Consider the following 24,211-nt stretch of genomic DNA (forward strand, 5'->3'; position numbering starts at 1 on the left):
ACATTGTATACATGTATTGAATTATAACTGTGTACCCATAAATATGTACAATCAATACATTTCAATTAAAAAATAAATTCCTTTAAAAAAATTAGAGGAAATTGGTGATGGATATATAATTCTGTACTATCTTTGCAACTTTTCTTTTTTCTTTTTTTTTTAAAGATGACTGGTAAGGGGATCTTAACTCTTGATTTGGTGTTGTCAGCACCTCACTCTCCAAGTGAGCTAACCGGCCATCCCTATATAGGGATCCGAACCTGTGGCCTTGGTGTTATCAGCACCACACTCTCCCAAGTGAGCCATAGGCCGGCCCCATCTTTGTGACTTTTCTATAAATCCAAAATTATTCAAAATAAAAAAGATTTAAAAAAAAAAAAAAAACCTCTATAATTTCATCTCTTCCTTCCCCTGTCTATCCATATTCACCATACTTTAGCCCAGGGGCTTTCAAACTTTTTTGACCATTACTCATTTTGAGAAAGAGTAGGGCTGGCCAGTTAGCTCAGTTGGATAGAGTACAGTGTTAAAACATTAACACCAAGGTCAAGAGTTTGGATCCCAATACTGGACAGATGCCAAAAAAAAAAAGGATATTTGCAATCTCGTATACACATTCAAATATATAATCAAAATACAGTTCTTAAAATATGTGCAAGGTACTCTAACATTTTATCTTTTCTCTTTTTTTTTTTTTTTTTTTAATTTTTTTTTTTTTTTTTCAAAAGATGACCGGTAAGGGGATCTTAACCCTTGACTTGGTGCTGTGAGCACCACGCTCAGCCAGTGAGCGAACCGGCCATCCGTATATGGGATCCGAACCCGGGGCCTTGGTGTTGTCAGCACCACACTCTCCCGAGTGAGCCACAGGCCGGCCCTTCTCTCTTTTTTTAGTGCTAGTAACTACCCACCTATGAGTTCAGACCCACAAATGGAAAAACTCTACTGGCATTGGCCTTTTCTTAGTTTCTCAAACATACCATGCTTTTTCACACTTCAGGTCTTTTTCTCTTGCTGTTCCTTCTCATCCCTCACTCATCCTTAGATGGCCATCATTGGCTCTTTTTATTTATTTATTTATTTATTATTTATTTATTGTGTGTGTGTGTGTGCAGTTGGGCTCTTATTTATTTATTTATTTTGGGGCAGTTGGCCAGTACAGTGATCCGCACTCTTGACCTTGGTGTTACAATACCATGCTCTAACCAACTGAGCAAATAGGCCAGCCCTGGCTCCTCATATTTTTGCTTAAGCACCACCTCCTCAGAAAAGCTTTCATAGAACACATAGCACGGTAGGTTCTCCCTGTTATTTCCTATTACTACTCTATTTCTTTTGTAGCACTTATCACAATACACAGTGTTCTTTGTTTACTTCTTACTTTCCATCTCTCCACTAGAATGAAATCTCAATGAGGGAAAGGTCATTTTTGGTCCTGTTAACCAGTGTACCCCCAATACCCAGAACAATATCTGGCTACTAGTAGGCATTCAAATAATTGTTGAATGAAGAGATATGCAAGCTGACTGAGTGATCTATGGAAATCAGGTGGAGTGGTAATCTTCTCCACAATTCCCAAATATATCTTCCACTTCTCCCTCAGCCTCTCATAAAGTCACAGAATGTAGTAGATTGAATGTCCCCTCAAACTCACTGAAGCTTGAATTGTGTCCCCCAAGTTTTATGTATTAGAAACTTGGCCCCGACTGTGACTATTAAGAGACTGGGAAATCCTATTATGGTAATTAAAGGTGGAGCCCTGAAGATGTGATTAGATTGTAGGACCATGCAGTAGTGAATGGATTAATAATGGTGGTCATGGGCATGGTTTGGAGGGTCTTAAAAGGAAAGTGAATGAAGAGGTTAGTCTCTGCTGTCTCTCTCCACCATTTTCCCAATGTGATACCCAGCCATCACTGAAGTCACCAAAGAAAGCCTTCACCAGATATGTTCCCTGGACTTTGGACTTCCTAGCCTCTGACACTGTAAGCCAATAAATTTCATTTTCTTTATAAATCACCCAGTTCTGTGTATTTTGTAAGCAACAGAAACAGACTAATACACAGAGTAAATAGAAAAAGGTGAAAAAAAAAAAAGATGAGTTTATTTCTCCAATCTTCAAATTAAAAATTTTAAGGAAAGAAACATAAATTATTAGAATAATGGGTAGAGTCATAATAGATATTTCTAGCTCCATTAGGTAGAAAGAAAGGAAGGAGGATGAGAGCAGAAAGGAGACAAGCCTTCCAAGGAACTTGCTGTTCAGTCTACAGTCAATATGAAGAGATATCCTTTGCAGCCAAAAAGAAGATTAAATCAAAGTTGATTATGCTTGTTGCTGGAGAAGCCAGTTCAGATGAGCAGCAAAAAGCGACGACTCAAGTATCCACATAGAGTAGCAGGGTCCCTGAATAAAGAGCCTTCTTCCAGTTCCTCTTGCTATCCCCACCAAGGACACAGACATGTCCAGCAGCAATATCATAGCAAATATCTCTACTGCTTCAGAATGAGAATGTCTACACACTGTAAGACTGGAGAAGAACTCCTGGAGAGAAATGGGGAGTGTTTTCCACCAAAGGAACTGAGGTCAGGGAAAGATAGTTTGTGTTTCTGTCTTGGAGGTGGGCTGATGCTGAAGTTAACAGGGCTATACCAATTCTGGTGTGACCATGGAGCACCTCACTGTGGGTCAGTGAGGAAGGAGGGACCAGGCCAGCACAAAGTCAGGTGCCCACTCTTCTAGTGTTGGGTCCACTTGATGCTCTTGAGGTCAATGCCATCCTGCACCATCTCCCAGAGAGGGCTGCCAAAGACAAGAGGCACTGCATGAGTGAAGTCTTAGATAAGAAGCAGCCAACATTAGTTCTGAGGTCCTGAGCAATGATTTGCCTCCTCCGGTCCTTGTCACTCCTCTGTCTCTTGCCCTGGTAGACCCCAACACAGGTGTTTAATAAATCTTCCCCAGCTACTTGTAAGTCCTTGTCAGTTCTAGCCTCTCCTCAACTGCCAACAAACAGGAATAACCAGGTATCCCAGGTTTAGCTGCAAGGGGGCCTTCAGCCAATGGGCATAAGATGTGGTCATATTCTTGAAGCTCTTATCCCACTTGTGAGAGGCTATGGACATAATCTCCCTGGGGGAACAAGACCCTAGGGACCTGTATAAGCAACCAATTTCAGCCTCTCTACTAATGTCCACCACATATGGGCCACTTTTTAGCACTTGTTTCTGGGTTTTACTCTAGTTCCCACTCAGGGCTGGAAACTAGCCCTAAATTATCTCGGTATGCACTGCCCTTACTCAGTCCTTGCCAGCTTCATCTCCCCAGAATTGGACTGTGCTTCCAACATCACTGACTCCAATCCAAAAGGATCTCTTGGATCTCAGACCTGAGCATCCCATTTCACATAAGAACTGCAGCTGAGAAATCTCTGTGAAGCTCTGATCCCCTTCAGCTTGGATGTTTTAGATAATGTGCCTAGACCAGATATTACTTCAGTGTGCTATGGCTATGAGATTTTGTAGTTTGGATCTCTCCAGTTAATTTTCTTCTATCCAATTTAATTCTATTCTTGGCTTATTCCTCTCCTTCATACTATGCATTCCCAGCATGCCTTTCTATTTATGACATCTTCCATAAGCCCTTAAAGTTAGCCATCTCTTTCCTGTCCCTTCTCTTTATTGAAGGTCACATTTTACACAGGCTCACAAAATAAGGCTCTTGCTTAGGGCTAATGGGACCAGGTTGAATTCCATTTGTAAAGGGTCAGAGGGAATAGAGTGCAAATGCACACCTACCCACACAGATAGGAAGAATAAGGCTTTGCTGACAGCATGGTAAGTAGGAATGCCCTTTGAGTGTCCCAGAGAGTACCAGAAAGCCAGGCCAAAGGAAAAATTCTGAGCCTAAGAAAACTAAGCAAGCTGTAGATGTTTAAACAATACAGCTAGACCATAGGAAGGAAAATCCAGAGGAAAGAAAGGCCTGGGAGATCTCACAAAGCAAAACAGGGTGTATACCTGAACTTCCTCACTCCACCAACTAGATCAAGAGAATCCTGAATGTCAAGTTGAATGAGGACAGAGCCAGGGTCAAAAAAATCCAGAGGCCTCAATGTTACCAGGAGGAAGCTAAGCTCTATGGGTACAAGGGGAAACCCTGGTGGTAACGGACTAGTCAAGAATCTCTTGACCTTTATAAAGAAAACTGAGTAGTAGGTCTTAACCTTTTGAGAATCTGATGAAAACTATGGACTTTCTTCCAAGGAAAATGCATAATTATACTACATTTAGCAAACAATTTCAGGGCTGTCATGTTCTAGGGCTAAAGTCCAGCCACAGAACCCAAATTAAGAATCCCTATCTTAAAGGAAGTTTTCCTATACTTAGCCTATAAATCACTAATTTTGTATTGATATTGCTGTAATGACAACTACTAATACTATCAATACCAATAATGAAAAACACTATCTGCATTTAGGTAGTTATTTAGTTTTTTAAATTACTTTCTCATACTCTGAAAACAAGCAGCCAAAGAGATCTACTTTTTTGCTTCGTGGAATCTCTAAATCTTAAAATCCAAGTACTCTCAAACTTTGCTTACTGTCAGTGTGAACATATAGCCTGAGGACAAGAGAGGAGATAGCACTACAGTTTCTTCCAAAGGGTCTCTGACACAACAGTGCATACCTCATTTCTCGAAGACGCTTCACGTGCTGAATGCACTTCTCCACTGTGTAGTCCACTTCCTCCTCTGTAGTGAAGCGTCCAATGCCAAACCTGAAAAAGGCATGGGAGAAGAGCTCTGCATCAGAGCTCTGGCACTGGGGTAAACTGATTCAGTAAATACTCACTAAGAACACAAAAAGACATGGAAAGAAGAATATGGACCTTCCCCTCTAAGTCAGATTTTCTCTGAACATGGTCTGTGGACCACCCACAGTAGAATCAGCTGGGAAAACATTTCCTACTCCTCCCCCAGACCTCGAGAATCAGAATATCTGAGTGTGAGACTCAGAAATTGTCATCTTTCACAAACTTCCCAGGTGATACTCAGTGAAGTCTGAGAGCCACTGCTCTAGAACTTTCACAAAGAATCCAGAAGGGATAAGGAGAAATAGATGAGAAAGACCATAATAGGAGATAAAAAATACAAGAGGATGCCTTTCTTAAATGTTGCAGTTCAACTCACTGACCTGATAGAAGAGTGTGCTAAATCCTCATCAGTGCCGATTGCTCTAAGGACATAAGAAGGTTCCAGGGATGCCGAGGTACAGGCACTAAGGAGACAGACATGAGCTTTTAGCCACTAACCCCCATCTTGCTCCCATCCCCCAGGGCCCTTGAGTCATACTATGGAGACAAAAGAAACCTTCTATTCTAGCAGAGCTAAAGGTCCTAATGCTGCTCTATACATCCTGGGATATGAACCTAGCTCCTCTGGCCTCTCTGGTGGATAAGCACACTACCAAAGCCTGAGAGAGCATGATACCACATGAGCTGGGTTTGACAAAAAGAGGCAGCAGAGGACCATGCGCTCACTCCTCCAGGACAGAATACACCATCTGTACCAGCCTGGAGGGCAGCTAAACCCTTGATGGTCTTTGGAGCATTTTCAATTCTGGAGGCCTGTGACAGAATTGCTAGTGTATCCCTAGAACAGATACATCCCCTAAGACCAAAAAAGGCACAAAATTCTACCCCAGGAAGCCTTCCTGAGGTGGTAAACTTTAGTCTGTGTCCAGCCAGCTAAAAACTAGGCATGTACAAGGCTGGCCGGTTAGCTCAGTTGGTTAGAGTGCAGCCTTATAACATCAAGGTCATGGGTTCAGATTCCTGAACCAGGCAGCTGCCAAAAGAAATAAATAAATAAGGGCCAACCCATGGCTCACTTGGGAGAGTGTGGTCCTGATAACACCAAGGCCACGGGTTTGGATCCCTATATAGGGATGGCCAGTTAGCTCACTTGGGAGAGCGTGGTGCTGACAACACCAAGTCAAAGATTAAGATCCCCTTACCAGTCATCTTTATTTAAAAAAAAAAAGAAAAAAAAAGGCACTTACAAAATAACCTTTACCCTTCAAAAAGAGCTCTTATGCCTGTCATCTCCACACTGGGAAGCTTAAGAACCTATATGGCACACAAAAGCCAACCTAATAGGTCCTGCCACAGTTCCTGTCTGTCTGGTCCAACTCACCTCCCTGAGGATAAGGCAACATCCTTGAGTGCCATCAGCAGACTTTCCCCTTCCACATATGCAAAGGAGAGGTTGACACAGCCTGGAGGAAAAAAAACATTATGAGAAGGGTCTCCGAGTCTCAGCCTCTTCCAGAATGGGGATAGAAAGGGCACGTCCATACCAGGGTAATGGTGCTCAGGGTCCCCATTCATCACCACATCTGGAAGGCTCTTCATTATCTTCTGTATCAGCCGCTCTGATAACTTTGAGATCTGCTTGTGGTCGTACTAAGAAGCAGGCAAGGGAAGACTAAACGTACTGTCCATCAGTCAGCTCACAAACACATAGTTTGAGGAGCCCTTTTCCTATACCCAGAAGTGACTGTGCATCAGACCAACCTATCGTCCTATATTACTAATGGAGAACACTGTATCTCCAGCACTGAACACAGTGTCTGGTATGCAAAAAGTGCACAATATCTAGACACGGGATTCTACCAACCCCGAAACAAATGAACTAATAACTACTAAAAGGGCACGGGTTTTGGAGCCTATAACACCTCCCTCAGGACAAGGTGCCAGAAGCACTAGGACAAAGATTTTTAAAATCTCCTCTTCCAGCAGAGCTCTGACTCAATCATGCTGAGAAGCTCTAAATAGGAGACTGAGCACAGGGGAAGAAGTTATGGGAGGGAACTGCTCTCCCCATACCTCCATCTCTTGCTGTGCCACCTCACACGCTGCCCCCAGCCCCACCACCAAGGGTGTGGGCACTGTCCCAGACCGCATACCCCGCTCCTGCCCCCCTCCACTCTGCAGGGCCTCCACACGCACACGGGGACGGCGACGAATGTAGATGGCACCAACCCCTGGGAAACAAAGTTTGTTACAAAAAAGAGAAAAAGAGAGACACAGATGAAACAAAATATCACTTTCCAAAGGAGTCAAAGTATTATTTCAACTTTTCCATAAGCAGGAAATACTTCTAAATAAAAAAAGTTGACAGCCAGCTGCCAAAAACCAAAAACCAAAAAAAGAAGTTGAGAGAAAAGAAGAAATATCAGTAAAAGCATAATATTTAGCAAAATTATTTAACATTAGGAAGGTAACTATCAGAAGGAGTAATCACCAAAATGGTTTAAAGTAGCTCCCTATGCATGTATGAAATGATGTCATACACTGTAGCATTATTCATAACTGCAAAAAAACTGGAAACAACTTAGATGTCCAACATGAGGGGAACAGTCAAATAAATTATGGTATGCCCATAAAATGAAATACCAAGCAGGTGTACAAAAGAATGAGGAAGCTTTCGTCATACTGACACTGTAAAATCTGCAAGATACATTATTAGAAAACTGGTGAAATCTGAATAGTCTGTAGTTTAGTTTAAAAAAAAAAAGATGTATTGTTAGGTGAAAAAAGCAAGATCAGAATGATTAGTATGTTATCATTTGGATAAAAAGGAGTGCAGAGAGGACGTATATCTGTGCTTACAAATGCATTGAATAACTCTAGAAAAATACCTAAAAAACTGCCTCCCCAGAGGGGAACTCATGGTTAGAGGACAGAGGTGGGAGGCAGACTTACCACCATGTACTTTTTTATAGCTGTTGAATTTTGAACCATGTGAATATATTATCTCTTCTAAACAAATTAAAATTAAAAACAACAACAACAACAATAAAAGCTATAGAGGGAAGAAAAGAAGGGGATCAGAATGGAAGTAGGAAGTAGCACAATCTCCTATGGTCTATCAAAACTTAAAAATGTGTATAACCTGTGATTCAGCAAACCCACTTACAGGAATTTTATACCAAAATATGAATATGCAAAGATACACACTTAGTAGTAAAAGGTTTTTGAATAGAGTGGGGGATGGCTGGTTAGCTCACTTGGTTAGAGTGTGTTGTTGGTAACTTCAAGGTCAAGGGTTTGGATCCTTGTACTGCCCAGCCAACAACAACGGAAGAATAGAGTGGGTGCTTGATAAAGTCCTTCTTCTCCCAGACAGAAAAACTGTTTAGGCAGAGAATGGAAGTACTGGAAGAACCAAGGCAATGGCTCCCAAATTTATCCCAGTTTTAAAATAATTTATGTATGAAACTGAATTTCTTAAATATTTCATTTCTCCATTAAAAAAAAATTCAAGTGACCTACATTATCTGAATCTATGCAGTTTCCAAATTTGGAGAGCAAGCATTCAGATTAAATGTCTGGACAGTGAAGGATATCACATTATCTAAATCTATTTAGATCCTGACTTCGGAAAGCAGGAGTTTGGATAATGAGAAACACCTATACACATATAAATGCTGATCAGAGCTTTTGATCAATATGAATTCATTTGTTTTATCAAAATAGGTATAACTACAAGGGCAGGCCCATGGCTCACTTGGGAGAGTACGGTGCTGATAACACCAAGGCCACGGGTTGGGATCCCTATACAGGGATGGCCAGTTAGCTCACTTGGGAGAGCGTGGTGCTGACAGCACGAAGAAGTCAAGGGTTAAGATCCCCTTACCAGTCATCTTTAAAAAAAAAAAAAAAAAAAAGTTATAACTACAATAGAAACTAACACAGACAACATTTAGTTAGATAAAGATAGAATGCCTGTTGGACTTTTTGAAATAATAGCTCACAAAAACACTCTTCATAACCTCTGGGATCCCTTAGAAAGAGCTATCTTCTGTATTTCCAAGAGCTATTACACCTTTTTCCTTAGGGTATACACCCAGATAACACACCCTGCAAACACAGAAAGTGAACTGGCATAGACATCAACCAAAAAAATTCCTCACTTCAGAGACAGGAGTTGTTCATTCTTTATAGCTATCTTCATAAAATAAAGGAGAGCAGTCTCTTCCCAATGGTTGGGGGAAAAGGCCAAACTCAAGCTTGAAAACATTCTTAGGTAAATAGGACCATAGGAGGCTGGCTGGTTAGCTCAATTGGTAGAACACAGTGCAGATAACACCGCAGTCAAGGATTCAGATCTCCGTGCTGGCCTGCCACCAAAATAAAAACAACAGGACCACAGGGAACAGACAAGTATCCTTGAGAGACTAACAGGAGCACAGACTAAGTCTTCTAGAAACAAACATCAAGAGATGTAAAAGTCTATACAGTCTTACCCTAAGCTAAAGCAAGACCCTAGGAATGAAGGACTCAAATAATGTTGCTCTGCACATCACAGGAGGGCAGACAAGACAGCTGGGCTTATCTAGCTAAATTTGATTTGATAAAACCCCTTGTTCCTCAACCAAATTAATATTTACATGTCTTCTAAGAATTTTTTGAAGACAACAAGGAAGAATGGCCTGCTGTATAGTAACTGCTAAGGTCTACAAACAGGCAAGTGTTCTTGGCTATTGCTAAATGAAACTTGCATTCTGCAAGGCACTCTGAAAATGTACAACCTCCTCGAAAGCAATGGTAGTCCCACATGACTCCAAGGACATCTGTCAAAGGGCTTACAGAGAGGAGAAACTCTAGGAGGGGCTGGTACCTTTGGGACCATAGATTTTATGACCACTGATGCTCATGAGATCAATTTTCATGTCGTTGACATCAAGTGGGATTTTTCCAACCGCCTGGGCTGCATCAGTATGGAAATATACTTTTCTGGAACTGCAAATCTGCCCTGAGGAAAGAACAGAGGGGAAGGCCCACAGCACAATATTGGGAAATCAACTGACAGTAGTCCCACAATGCACCATGAATATTATAGTAAACCCTCTCCCTCCACTTCCTCTTACCTTCTCTCCTCCTCCTTCCCCCCCCCCAGCCCCCCAGCTTCCCTTCACTGAGACAAAAAAGATGAAGAGCAAATCACGGAGTCAAAACACCCCTGACATCCTGATGCATAAGATTCTTACCACCTCACTAACACCAGACTTTCAATATGTCAGATTACCTTTTAAATGCTTTTTTATTTAAAAGAAGCAAAGATTAACAAATCTGTTAGCTAATGTGCCTAAAGAGATTACAGTGGGGATTAAAAAAAAGATGTTCTAAAGGGAAAAAGATGAAAAAAGGGTAGAGGTTTTTTATTGCTGTTGTTTTGTTTTGTTGTATTTTTGGCAACAACTGCAATAAAATGAAACAAACATAAAGGGTACTAGACCTGGATTCAAATACTGGCTATGCCACTTATAATGTCCTTGAACAAGGTACTGAAGTTCTCTTTCCTTTGGTTTTCCTACTGTACTATATACCCCTGCTCCCTCAGATGGATCCTATTGGTGGGCAAGAATCAGGGTTAACCCATGATACTCACCTATTTCTGCAATAGGCTGCTTGACTCCAATCTCATTGTTCACAGTCATGACTGAGACCAGGCTGGTATCTGGCTGGATGGCAGCCTCTAGTTCCTAAGAATATGTAGGAGTAAGGAGACTATACAGTGCCAATAAAATCAGAATGTAGGCAAGCTTAGTCTTGAAAAGGAGCCTTTCACTACACCCTAACGGAATGATTAAAATAAAAATAGTGACAACACAAAATGCCATCAAGGATGCAGAGGAAATAGATCATTCATACATTGCTGGTGAAAATGTAAGATGGTACAACCACTTTGGAAAACAGTTTAGCAGTTTCTAATAAAACTTACCACAAAATGACCATACAACCCAGTAATTGCACTTTTAGTGGGCATTTTTCCCAGAGAAATAAAAATTTAATTCACAAAAAAATTATACACAAATATTCATAGTAGCTTTGTTCATAATAGCCAAAACCTAGAAACCAGCCAGATGTTCTTCAATGGGTGAATGATTAAGACTTATGCTCAGTGAAAAGAGCCAATCCCAGAAGGTTACATACTGTATGATTCCACTTATACAATATTATGAAATGACAAAATTAAAGAAATACAGAATAGAATAGTGGTATTTTTGTTTTGCTTTGAGGGTAGTCACATGAAGCAGTGGGAGTAGAGAAGGAACAAAGATCAATTAGTTGTAAACTCCACTATACCCAGACTAGCCCAGATCAGTGGTTTTAAAAGAACAATGAGAAGGATCACTGTGGTGATGACCATTTGTATCTTGACTATGGCGCTGGTTACAAGAACCTAATGAGATAAAATTGCATAGATCTAAACACACACACACACACACACACACACACAAGTGAATACAAGTAAAACTGAGAAAATCAGAGCAAGACTGATAGATCGTATCATTGACAATATCCTGGCTATGATATTGTACTATACTTCTACAAGATGTTACTATTAGGGAAACTGGGCAATGGGTACATGTGATCTCTCTGTATTAACAACACAGAGGTAGGAACCACATGTGACTGAAACATGTATCTTTAAGGAATTACTGATCCACCCATCAACATCTATTATGCCTTGACTGATGCTGGTCTAACAGAGATGCTCAATGTCATGTTCTCTCTCAGCTTATTGTTTGCTTCCTTCATAGCACTTTTCCCAATTTGTAATTATTTCATTTATATGTTTGTTTACACGTTAACTGTCCCCTTTACTAGAACATGAGCTCCCTGATGGCAGGCCTGTCCTGGCACTATGACGTAATAAATGGTATGAAGTGAAAGAAAGGTACTATGTTAAGAACGATGAGAAGTAAAAATCTAGAAGGGCCAGCCTGTGGCTCACTTGGGAGAGTGTGGTGCAGATAACACCAAGGCCACGGGTTTGGATCCCTATATATCGATGGCCGGTTAGCTCACTTGGGAGAATGTGGTGCTGACAACACCAAGCCAAGGGTTAAGATCCCCTTACCAGTCATCTTTTTATAAATAAATAAATAAATAAATAAATAAATAAATCTCTAGAAAATATGTGCTCCTAGCATTCAAGAAACAGCCTAGGGACCAGCCCGTGGCTCACTCGGGAGAGTGCAGTGCTGATAGCACCAAGGCCACGGGTTCAGATCCCATATACGGATGGCCGGTTCGCTCACTGGGTGAGCGTGGTGCTGACAACACCAAGTCAAAGGTTAAGATCCCCTTACCGGTCATCTTTTAAAAAAAATTTTAAAAAAAGGAAACAGCCTAGTGGAGAGAAAGACGTATACATACAACACAGCACAGAAGTAAAAAGCCATTCCATGTTGAGAGAATTTAGACAAGGAGATCAGAAGGGAGAGGAACAGCTAAAGAGATTTCATGAGAGCTGGGACTTGAGTTTTTAAAAGAGGAAGAAGATTAAGATAAGTGCAAAGAAAAGGTGAACAGATAAAGAGGGGATACGTGAGGAAAGGCCCAAGGCAGGATTGGCCGGGACACATTAGGGAGACATGAAGGCTAGTGTGGCTGGAATGCAGAGTCTTATGAAGGGGCACAGTGGTCAGCAAGACTGAAACAGTAGATTACAACCAACATGTTATATGAGACCAGTGTTTTACCCTGATATCAAAACCAGACAAATATTTCACAAGAAAACTACAGATCAATATCCCTAAAGAGTACAGACACAAAAATCTTTATTTTTTAATGTATTTTTATTAGCATATTCATTGTTACAAATCATATTCTTTATGCCCCATATCCAATCTCCCCCTCTCCTTCCCCTCCCCATCCCCCCCCCAATAACCATAGATTTGTTCTCTCCATCTGACAGATTAACTGTTCCTCTGTTGGTTTGTTGCCTAGATGATCTGTCCAGTACGGAGACAAGTATGATCAAATCCTCCCCTATTATAAATCAGATGCTTCTTCTATTACTCTGGAGTGTGCTTTGTGGAGAGAGAGGACCTCTTTTTTTTTGGTCTCTGCTGGTGCCTCTCCTTGTGTCGATGCAGTTGAGAGTCTGATGTGTCATCTGCACAGTGGCTGTGACTGCTGCTATAGAAAATAGCCACTCTTGTGGCAGCCATGGCAATTGTGGTGGCTATGGTGGGCTACCCGTGTAGAGATGGTATTTTGGGGTGCTCTTTACCTGGTTGCAGCTGGATTCAGTTTCCCGCAGCTCCATGCCTTACTCTAAGATGTTACTGTGGAGCAGTTGTGGGGGAAGGGGAGAGGAAAAGGGGGAGGGAAATAGGATGGGAAAAGGAGGAAGGAAGAGGAGCATGATCAAGGCACTCCCCTCATTCCGGCAGGGGAGATCCTTGCAGGGGGCTTCCAACAGTAGCTTGGTTATTGCTGGGCTGGATGCAGATGTCAGGGGGGCATGGCTAAAACCCTTGGCCTCCCCACTGCCCTGGCTCGGAGCCCAGGACACTTCCAGTAGCAGCTCAGTGGTCATCACTGGGGCTAGTTGCAAATGTCAGGGGGTGTGTGGCTGAGGCCTTTGTCCCCACACTGCCCAGACTCAGGGGCCCAGGGTGCTTCCTGTAGCAGCTCAGTGGTCGCAAATGTCAGGGGGGTGTGGCTGAGGCCCCTAGCCCCAACCGCCCCAGGTCGGGAGCCTGGGGTACTTCCTGCAGCAGCTCGGTGGTCGTCACTGGGCAGGCTGCAGAAGTGGGGGGTGCGGAGCTGAAGCCCCCACCTTCCCCTCTCCCCAGCTTGGGAACCCAGGGGGCTTCTGGTCCTTCTCAGTTTTATAGGTGTTCTTTGGTGGTGTTAGACCTTTACTAGTTAATATCAAATTTTGTCTCTGATCTGTGGGTATTTTGCTTTTTCTTACAGTTCTGTGTTGATAATTTGCTGTTCCCACCACTTAAACTCTGCACTGGAACTAATTTGTTGACCTTTGCTTACTTCTAAAATGGGGGAACTTCCTGTGGGGACCAGAACTTGAGCCTTGTGGTTGAGCTAAGCTAAATTGCTTCATTGCTGCTGATTTCCTGTGGAAGGCTTTTTGTGCAGCTCAGATTTGAATTGTTGGCCTTGTATGTACTTGCGGGTCTTGTGAGGTCTGGTACACCTGGGTTGTGTGAAAAGTCTGATCTTGGCCTGAGTCTTATCAGCAAACTGCACCCCCTGGAGTTCTGTATTTCTGATCATCTCCACTGAGTGGTCCTGCGCTGATTCGGGGGCAGATCAGCTGTCCATGCTTTGCCTCAGTGTTCCCCAAGTGGGACCATCTCCACCACCACCTGCACTCCAAACACTCCCATGGGACAGGACATGCACTGCTCCCTTGTGATGACTCACCAGCCTCTGAGTGGCTCCTCTTTTCAGTTGTTGTAGCTCCTCACTCTTATATGGGTCTACAGGAACCCTGTTAGTGGTCTTGCTTGCCTGGGGACCACTAAAACCCTTTTCTCCCCTGCCACCTCCAAGCAATTTAATATGAAGGGCACAGCTGTGGATTTTGCCAGCTCCCACTCTGTGTGCTCACCATCTCCAGCTTTGAAGCGTCCGGGGCTCGAAATGGTGAGAGCAATTTTTTCTTTCTCTCATCATGGCTTCTCCTGCCTTCATGAACTCTAGGTTTCTCCTCCTCTTCCTGAGTTCTAGCAGCCCCAGCGTGGCTGTCGTTACTTTTTAATAGTTATAAATTAGTTGATTTGTGGGAGACAGTGACACTGTGGACTATCTATTCTGCCACCTTAACCAGTGACACAAAAATCTTTAACAAAATACTAACGAACCAAATCCAGCAACATATACAAAGGATCATACACCATCACCAAATGGGATTTAATCCAGGAAAACAAGTTCAATCTATAAAATCAATTAATGTAATAAGCTTTATTAATAGAATAGAGAACAAAACCATATGATCACCTCGATTCACACAAAAAAGCAGTTGATAAAATTCAACCCCCTTTCATGATAAAAGACATTCAACAAACTAGGAATAGAATAGAACTTCCTCAACCAGATAAAGGACATCTGCCAAAGGACATCTATGAAAAATTCACAGCTAACATCATACCTAATGGTGAAAAGACTAAAAGCTTTCACCAGGACTAAGACAAGGATATTTACTCTCGCCACTCTGTTCAACATTGAACAATAAGTTCTTGCCATGGCAATTAGGCAAGAAAAAAATAAAAGGCATCCAGATTGGAAGGAAAGAAGTATAAGGATCTCTACTTGCACATAACTTGACCTTTTATATATATATAAAAGATCTTTTTATTTATATATGTATATAAATAAAATACCATAAAGAATCAACAAAAAACTATTAGACCTAATAAATGAGTTCAACAAAGTAACAGAATACAAGCACTATATACAAAAATTGGTTGTATTCCTATACACTAGCAATGAACAACCTGAAAAGGAAATTAAGAAAAAAATTCCATTTACAAGAGCATCAAAAGAATACTTACAAATAAATCTAAACAAGAATGTATAAGACTCATATACTGAAAACTACAAAATGTTGCTGAAAGAAATTAAAGACCTAAATAAATGGAAAGACATCCCATTTTCATGAATTAGTGGACATAATACCATTAAGGGGCTGGCCAGTTAGTTCAGTTGGTTAGAGTGTAGTACTGATAACATCAATTTCCAGGGTTCAAACTCTGTACTGGCCAACCACCAAAAAAAAAAAAAAAAAACTTGCCCAAAGCTACAGTAATAAAAACAGTGTGGTAATGCCATAAGGACAGATATATAGATAGAATTGAGAGTCCAGATGGTACCAAGACTACTCAACAAGGAAAATCAGTCTTTTCAACAAATGGTGCTCAGATAGCTAGATAGCCACATATAAAGAAATGAAGTTGAGCCTTACCTCATACCATATATGACAATTAACTTAAAATGGATCAAAGACTTATATATAAGAGCAAAAACATAGAGGTCAATCATAATGACCTTGGATTTGGCAATGGATTCTTAGATATGACACCAAAAGCACAAATGACAAAAGAAAAAATACAGAGTTTTCTTTTTTCGGCTGATGAAAATGTTCTGGAGTGTGATATTGGTGACTGTTGCACAATTTTGTGAATACACTAAAACCCACTGAATTGTATGCATTAAAAGGATGAATTTTATGGTATGTAAATTATATCTCAATTTTTGAAATTTTTAAAAAAGAAAAGAAAAGAAATTTGGCACGTAAAGAAAGAAATTTGAGTGCCAAGTAAATGAAGTTATATTTCATGCTAAAGGAATTGGGAAATCTCTGATGATTTCTGAGTAGAGTGAAAAAAGGTCAAATGAATGGTTTAGAAATAAAGCCAGGGGGTGGGAGTGGGGGGAGAGGGAGGGAAGGGGAGAGAGGGAGAGAGAGGGAGAGGGAAAAGAAGAGGGGGAGGGGGTGAGAGGGAGGGAGGGAGGGAGAGAGAGAGAGAGAGAGAGAAAGAAGCCAGTCTGGTAAAGATCTACAGGATATGCTGGAAGGTAGTGGCTAAAGGTAAGTCCAGAGACAGCTAAGATGCAATACAATCCAGCAAAGGAATGAGAGGAAAGTACAATTCCAGAGACATTATGAGAAAATAGCCATAGATATGAATGTGACGGATTGATGACTGAATGTGGGTAAGAAGAAAGAGGGAAGAAACGATGAATGATGAGAATGGTTTGGAATTTAGAGTCAGAGCTCTGACTACAAACTGCATGTTAGGATGTGGCTAGGGATGCTGTTATTCAAAATCTGGTAGACAAGATGCTTGGACTCACTACTTAAAATGGACAGATAAGGAAATGGGCCAAAAAGGGAAATACTCAAGGAAACTACACCTTCTCTTTAGGGGGATGAGAGGCATCACTGCAAAAAAGGATGCCAGAGGGCCGAGCCCGTGGCGCACTCGGTAGAGTGCTGCGCTGGGAGCGCGGCGACGCTCCCACCGCGGGTTCGGATCCTATATAGGAGTGACCGGTGCACTCACTGGCTGAGTGCCGGTCACGAAAAAATGACAAAGAAAAAAAAAAAGGATGCCAGAGCTTTGCCATGGTGAGAGTGAGTCCATGGCACCCTGGACACATGCCCAGTGGTTCTCATACAAACCAGGAAGCACCAACAAACCTGAGAAACATAATCTCTTTTTAAAATTTTTTTGATGGCTGGTCGGTACAGGGATCTGAATCCATGACCTTGGTGTTATAACACTGCACTCTAACCAACTAAGCTAACCAGCCAGCCAAGGGAAACATAATCTTTCTTTGCCAGGCCTATATCCCTAAACCCCACCCTAACCATTAGATATAGTCCTTCAAGCTCCAGTTGAGGTTGAAGAGATAGATATACAGGCTGAAGCTAGGCTTTTCGTATTTTATTTTGCCCCTCCTGCCCAAGAGCCACTCTTACCTTCAGGTCGATGATCCCACTCTTCTGCACTGGGAGGTAGGTGACCTGAAAACCCTCAGCTTCCAGTGAACGGCAGGAGTCCAAGACACATTTGTGTTCTGTCTGGGTCGTGATCAAATGCTTTTTCCGTGACCTATAGAACCTGGCCACACCCTAGAAATTGGTGGTGGTGGAAGGAAAGAAAACATACTCAGAGGGACAGCAATGACTTCAATCTCATTTGTAAGGGGAAAGTGAGCAAGGGAATTATGCTCCAACACCAATTCTCTGACGCCAACTGAGTGTTCTACAATTCAATTCAATTCAGACACTACTCAGAGTTAGTAAAAACCCCACGGGCTAAGGGCTTAGTCCCACAAGACTGCTCCCACCTCAGAGGCCAGATGCAAGTCTGAGGTGTCTCAAGCCACCCATACTTCTGCCTGGCCAGCTATAAATGTAGGACTTACTATAGCTCTCTAAGGGTCAATAATTTGCTAGAATGACTCATATTTGTCCAAACCCATAGAATGTATAACACCAAGAGTGCATCTTTTTGTTTTGTTTTTATTTATTTTAAGAGTGAATCTTAGTGTAAGTTATGGACTTTGGGAGATGATGTATCAATGTCAGTTATAACAAATGTATCACTCTGGTGGGGGATATTGATAATGGGGGAGGCTATGTGTATGTGGGGTCAGGGGATATATGAAAAATCTCTACTGTCATTTCAATTTTACTGTGAACCTAAAACTTCTATAAAAAATTAAATCTATTAAAATAATAGCAATATTAATATGCAGGTAAATGTATGTGTTTAAAAATTTAGAGAAACATACAGCAAATTGTTAAAATTATCTCTATGGGGTTAAATTAAGGAGTTCTACTCCATACTATCTGAACATTTGTAATTCATTCATTCAGGAATGAATTACAAGTCATCCATCCGGGAGACTAGGAGGAATACCATCACAGCTGTTGTTAGCAATTCTTGGCCTGTTCTAGGTTTGAGACCTGTGGAGACTTCCAAAGCAAACATTTTCAAAGTTTTGAAAGTGCTCCCCATTCCAGAAACCATCCCCACCTCTGGAGAGACCTCTACACTGACTTTATGGTCTCTGCAGTATGAAGAAAGGATGCCTTCCTGCTAACAGGATCAGGCAGAGTGCTGGTGGCTCTGGAGACAGTCATCCCAGGCCCCCTACAGCTCAGCCAAGGTCAGAGAAACCAACCCTGGCAGCACAGTTGAGAGACAACCACAAGAGGGAGTGAAGCCAGACTTGAACCCACAGCAGGCCACAATTTCTCAGAGCCTTGGCATTTACACAAGTAATCCTGGTACCAAGGCCCAGTCAAATGTGATTACAGTCTGCGAATCACCAACATGATTACTAAAAATGGAATTTTACTTGCATTAGCACCAAGGATCTATATATCCAAGGATAAAATGACTGATCTCAGAGTGGGTAACCAAGTGAATGCCTGCAGAGGGCACCACAGCCACAAGCACTTCAAAATGGAGGCATCTAAAAACAACAAAATAAAAAAACCTACAAAACGGAGACATCTAAAGAAAGGGGAAGAACTTTTTGCAAACATCTAATCAGAAAGAATGGCAATGCTGAGAGGAGTGCAGCCCTTAAATCATGTATATAAGGGTGAAGCTGCTAACAAGAAGCAGAGAAACATGTACAAGTACAAGTGATTCTGGACTTTGCTGCTACTAGATCAAAAGAATAGGAAAAGGGGTTCAATCACCATTATCCACTCTCTGATGTAGCTGCAATCCAAAAAATCAAACAGTTAGTGGCCAAAGAGCCACCTCCTCCCTATCCAACTACCTCACAGAACTCAGACCAATAGGAGAATAGACATAAGACAGAGTGGATTACAAAGGGTTGAAGGAAGCAACAAATCAGGAAGTGTATGTCTTCTCTTCACGATAGGGTAGGGTAAGTGGATGGGAAATACATATATGCGTCCAAATGATAGGACACTAGCTCCTGAGTCAGGAAAGCCCAGATATGACCTCTGGTTCCCTTCTCTTACCTTAATTGCTATGTTGTTGGATTCAGTAGCGCCACTAGTGAAAATGATCTCACGAGGATCAGCCCCAATCAGAGATGCTACTTGCTGCAAGTCAAGAAAGAGAGATCTATCACATCAGTTCCCCAGGCAGGACTGGGGCTACAGACACAGCTAGAACAGAGCCCTGGAAGTGCTCCACTGCCTTTAACCAACCGCCCAGGAAGAAGCTCTGCACTTACTAGGGTCAGACAAGAGACAGACTCAGTTACATTCCAGATCCAAGGCTCTTTTGCAGCCCAGTACAAAATAATAATAATAATACTATTGGATTTTTATTAAATGCACTTAAATTGAGCTTTTATTATGTACAGGTACTGTGTTAATAAACACTTTACCAGCATTGTCTCATTTAATCCACTCAATAACCCTAGCGAGTAGAAACTATTGCAATCTCCTTTTTTTTTTTGGTACTGGCTGGCCAGTAAAGGGATTTGAACCCTTGTGGTGTTATAACACACCACATTCTAACCAACTAAGCTAACTGGCCAGCCCTGCAATCTCCATTTTATTTTTATTTATTTATTTATTTATTTAATTTTTTTTTTTAAAGATGACCAGTAAGGGGATCTTAACCCTTGACTTGGTGTTGTCAGCACCAGGCTCTATCTACCAAGTGAGCTAACCGGCCATCCCTATATAGGGATCTGAACCCTTGGCCTTGGTGCTATCAGCACCACACTCTCCCAAGTGAGCCACGGGCAGGCCCTGCAATCTCCATTTTAAATGTGAAGAAATTGAGGCTTAGAGAAATTAGATAACTTGCCCAAGGTCACACATTTAGCTAGGAAATGTGGGAACTAATCAAATGCCTGCAGCCAAACTCTAAACCTGCTCTCTAAATCTCTTCTAGAAGGAAACCAAAACCATTTCCACCTCCACCTGCACCTACTAAGAAGGAAATGTCTCCCACAGACCTCTCACCTCAGAACCTCCCAGACTCCTCTGTACTAACCTGGCGAGCACGTTCCATGGCTGCCTCACTCTCCCAGCCATAAGCATGTGTCCGGGAATGTGGGTTCCCATAGTAGTTGACTAGGTAAGGGAGCATAGCATCAAGCACCCGGGGGTCCTGAGTATAACAGAATTGAGCAAACTCCTTGAGCTCCTAGTCAACTCAGGCCCCACTCCATCCCCTCAGACCTGCTCACCCTGCCTAAATGCACTCCCAACTCTTCAGACACCGCCTAGCTTAGGCCTCAAACATTCCTCCATCCCCCTAAGGTGATAACCAAATATTAACCTAATACAGTCCCACTCCCAATCCATTTTACATCAGATGGTTCTGCCACCCCCACAGGCAGTCTATAAACATTGCCTTGTTCTCCCAGTTGTTTCTATTCCAGCCAGGCAAGGTGACCTATCAGAGGCTGGGACAAGACAGAGCCCAGACAAACACACTTTCTCACATACTTGTGAAAATTTGTATTAGTACTAGAGTGCTTATCAGTGCCAGGCTGCTTTACCTCTTTTAACCATTTAATATTTGCCCAAATTCATGTTGTTACTAAGTGGCAGTCCTGCTAATTCCAGAGCCCATGCCTTTCACTACTACTGTAGCACCTGCACTGAAGTGATGTAAGCAAGGTCAATAGCTAGTAAGAAACTGAGCCATTTCTAGCAGACTAGTATTTGAGCCTCCTGATTCCTGGCTCATTGCTTTTTGCAGCACATCTCAATGGCTCTCACTTCTACAGGGATTCAGCCATCCCTCTGCATTGTCACTTCTACCACTTACTCCCCGTAAAAAAGCCTTGGGAAAAGCTGCCCCTCCATCCTTACCAGAGGAGTTGTAGCTTGCACATCCATATAGAGAGGTCGCAGCACTGACTCCGCCTCCGAAGCAGTGGCTCTATCTGAGGGAACAGCCGACTGGGGAGCATGGTCTACAACTGACAAAAAAATAAAATAAAAAATGGCACGGAGTGGCCAAGTGAGAAAGGATGCAACTATAAACGCAGGGCATCCAAGATAGCAGAAGGTAAAAGCTGGATGGAATGAGGATGATAAGTTTAAGGGATGCTGGGGTCGAATGTCAATGGAAAGGAAACCAAACATCAGAGAACCTAGCACGCTGTAAAAGGAGGTAAGGGACAGAGAGAGACAGGGGTCTTGGAGGGGGACATTGGGGAAATATTCAAATTGTCTCAATATTCAAATTGGAAGTGAGGAGGGCTCTAAAGGGCAAAGCCATTTAGAAGGAATGTGGAGACACAGTAGGTGAGATTTCTTTCAAAGGTTACCAGCTGGACGAGAGCCAGGACTCTAAAAGTTGGCCAGGCCAGGTCTGAAGGTCCAGCCTCCAAGGTTCTGGGGGCCTGCGGGGCAGGATCTGCGGGGTGGCGCGGCGGTGTCAGCCGTTCGGCAGAAAGTTTGAGGGGTGCATCGGAGAGAAAGGGTCAGAAGGTATGGGCAGCGGGACGTGACAGGGAGGTTCCGGGATATTCAAGTGCGTGGCCGCGCCGAGGTGGAAGAACCCGCGCCTCCCCGAAGGGTGGCAGCGAGCAGGACCGGGAGCGTACCGCGCAGGCGCAGCCCCCGAGTGAGCGCCGCGGGCCTCGACCCGCGAGCCGCCTTCACGGCCAAGGCCGCTCGCTTCCAGGCGGCTCGTAGCAGCATGGTCCCGGGGGCAGAGCCCACCACCCGACGTGGCTGTAGTCCACAGCCACACGCTTCCGGAAGTACTGCCCCGCGCTCCGGAAGCGATTGCTCGGGTCGGGAGCGCCCTCCGCCTCGCTTTCCGTGCGAGACGTAGAACTGAGCGACCGACGCCACAAGGGAGGTAAGGTGGGGGTGGCCCGAACCGTGCGGTGTCGTGCGGCGCGTGGGCCCGAATGCAAAGAGGGTGGTGGAGTGTGGCTACGCGCTGATTTTCCTTCCCTGACTTCTCCCAACCCTTGGGCCTACTCCTCTCCCCGCCGCCTCCGTCCCTGCCCGACGCCCTCCTAGCGGCTGGGCCCGCACTTCCCTATCCCTTGGACCTTGCAGATGCCGGTGGCCGTGGGTCCCTATGGACAGTCCCAGCCAAGCTGCTTCGACCGGGTGAAGATGGGCTTTGTGATGGGCTGCGCTGTGGGCATGGCGGCCGGGGCGCTCTTCGGCACCTTTTCCTGTCTCAGGTGAGGGGCGCGGGCGGTGATCTCCGGGCGGGACTACTGGAACTTCCCACACCACTCCACTCGGCCTGGATCCTCAATAGAGCCTACTTTGTTCCAGTTCCATCGCTGTCCTGTAGCGAGCGAGACTGATCTTTTAACCATCTTCAGTCTGAAAGGACAGGTTGGAAGCGTGATTGCTCTAGAATCTGGGCTCTAGAGTCAAAATCCTTTCTGGCCAGAACTTCTCTTTACTTGTTCGGTGACTTTAGACAAGTAAAGGCTGGGTTTCCTCCAGTATAGGATTGGGACAATAACTCCTACGTCAGTTTTAAGAATGAAACCAGCACACTTACGATCTGGCACATATTAAGTGCTCAGTAAATGGTTATTAGTATTGCTGGTGCTGTTTTTATTTCTACTTGTGTATAACGAAACAAACTTGTTGAGCAGTTTTCCTATCCCAGGAACAGGATGTGCAGACGAAGCAGATAAAACTCTGTACTATGGTCATTTTTACATTTAGAGATCGTCATTCCCCTTTTTCCAAGATCATACCATTTATACTAAACACTATGTTAAGCACTGTGGTAGTTATTGTAGTTATCAAGGCAGTTTGAGGGCCCTAGAGACCCTGATGGGTCGATCCTTTTTCTTGTAATTACCCACTCCGGGTGGGAAGAGTGTCTAGTAATTGGCAGATGAGATACAGGGGTTGTCAGACTTTAGTAGTGCTCAATTCATCATTATTAGAAGCACAGATTATAAAGTTAATATTCTTCCGTGTATTTTTGTTCCCAAATGGCCCCAACTTGGTTTTCTCCTCAGGATTGGAATGCGGGGTCGAGAGCTGATGGGCGGCATTGGGAAAACCATGATGCAGAGTGGTGGCACCTTTGGCACATTCATGGCCATCGGAATGGGCATCCGATGTTAACCAGGACAGTAGCTGCCTGCTACATCTATGCCTTTTCACCAATCTCAGCCCGTGTGCTATATATAATAAAACCAACTCTTTGAGTAGTCTCAAGTGTCAGAGCCATTTTCTTCTATTATCCAACTTAGCCAAAGATCTTTTAGGCTAAAAAGAGGTGGCCTAGTGCCTACCCTGTGGCTCACTCGGGAGAGTGCGGCGCCCCAGCGCTGAGGCCGCGGTTTGGATCCTATACAGGGATGACCGGTGCGCTCACTGGCTGAGCGCGGTGTGGGCGACACCAAGCCAAGGGTTACGATCCCCTTATCGGTCACAAAAAAAAAAACAAATAAATAAAAAGGTGGCCTAATGAGTAGGGTTGGTGTCTGTTTCACAAGACTGCTAATCCAAAATTGGAATATTTGGGGGCTCTGGTTACATTCCATAGATTCTAGTAAACTCTATTACTCAATTCAACCCTGAAGCTTGGTGCTATTAGCACCATTTTAAAGGTAAAAAACAGAAGTCTAGGTTGCTGCTGGCTTTTAAACACTGGCCACCTCTAAGTTTTCAACTGGCCAAATTAAATCCCAGATGATTTCCAACCGGCCATCAACAATGTAAACTATACAACTTGACTTCCCACAAAATTCTGATGCTAAGGGTGGCTTCAGTAATGAAGTTCCCCTCACCTGCCCAGACCACACAGGCCTTGGTGGATTTTCTGACTTGCATTACCCCTCAAATTTCTACTAATCAGAACTTTAAAAGATGGTAGTCAATGTAATGATTAAAATACAAGAAAATACATGAATATTTGACAGGAAT

General features: G+C 43.1%; 2 protein-coding genes across 3 annotated transcripts; one reads left to right on the forward strand and one right to left on the reverse strand.

The window, feature by feature from the left end:
- Window positions 1-2,082: 2,082 nt before the first annotated feature.
- NFS1 (NFS1 cysteine desulfurase) lies at window positions 2,083-22,067 on the reverse strand. 2 transcript variants are annotated; one of them, XM_063094718.1, is made up of 13 exons: window positions 21,898-22,067; window positions 21,158-21,261; window positions 20,331-20,447; window positions 19,340-19,423; window positions 17,312-17,464; window positions 10,457-10,550; window positions 9,686-9,820; window positions 6,889-7,046; window positions 6,360-6,465; window positions 6,197-6,278; window positions 5,196-5,279; window positions 4,690-4,779; window positions 2,083-2,803 (listed from the first exon to the last, which is right to left on the reverse strand). In XM_063094718.1, exons 1-13 carry the CDS (start codon window positions 21,992-21,994, stop codon window positions 2,740-2,742), a joined length of 1,368 nt encoding a protein of 455 aa, XP_062950788.1. In that variant the 5' UTR covers window positions 21,995-22,067; the 3' UTR covers window positions 2,083-2,739. The 2 variants fall into 2 exon arrangements, with proteins under 2 accessions (XP_062950788.1, XP_062950782.1); XM_063094712.1 differs by having other exon boundaries at window positions 21,158-21,267.
- ROMO1 (reactive oxygen species modulator 1) lies at window positions 22,050-23,496 on the forward strand. Its single transcript, XM_063094728.1, has 3 exons — window positions 22,050-22,157; window positions 22,364-22,494; window positions 23,299-23,496. Exons 2-3 carry the CDS (start codon window positions 22,364-22,366, stop codon window positions 23,405-23,407), a joined length of 240 nt encoding a protein of 79 aa, XP_062950798.1. The 5' UTR covers window positions 22,050-22,157; the 3' UTR covers window positions 23,408-23,496.
- Window positions 23,497-24,211: the final 715 nt, after the last annotated feature.

The sequence above is a fragment of the Cynocephalus volans genome, chromosome 1 (assembly GCF_027409185.1).
Source record: "Cynocephalus volans isolate mCynVol1 chromosome 1, mCynVol1.pri, whole genome shotgun sequence".
Taxonomy (NCBI): domain Eukaryota; kingdom Metazoa; phylum Chordata; class Mammalia; order Dermoptera; family Cynocephalidae; genus Cynocephalus; species Cynocephalus volans.

Coding starts and splice junctions, on each gene's coding strand:
- NFS1 (XM_063094712.1), bottom strand. CDS start 21,994: ATGCTGCTACGAGCCGCCTGGAAGCGAGCGGCCTTGGCCGTGAAGGCG. Junction 21,268..21,897: donor TCGGGGGCTGCGCCTGCGCG/GTACGCTCCCGG, acceptor TTTTTTTGTCAG/TTGTAGACCATGCTCCCCAG. Junction 6,466..6,888: donor TGGCACAGCAAGAGATGGAG/GTATGGGGAGAG, acceptor CCTGCTTCTTAG/TACGACCACAAGCAGATCTC.
- ROMO1 (XM_063094728.1), top strand. CDS start 22,364: ATGCCGGTGGCCGTGGGTCCCTATGGACAGTCCCAGCCAAGCTGCTTC. Junction 22,495..23,298: donor GGCACCTTTTCCTGTCTCAG/GTGAGGGGCGCG, acceptor TTTTCTCCTCAG/GATTGGAATGCGGGGTCGAG.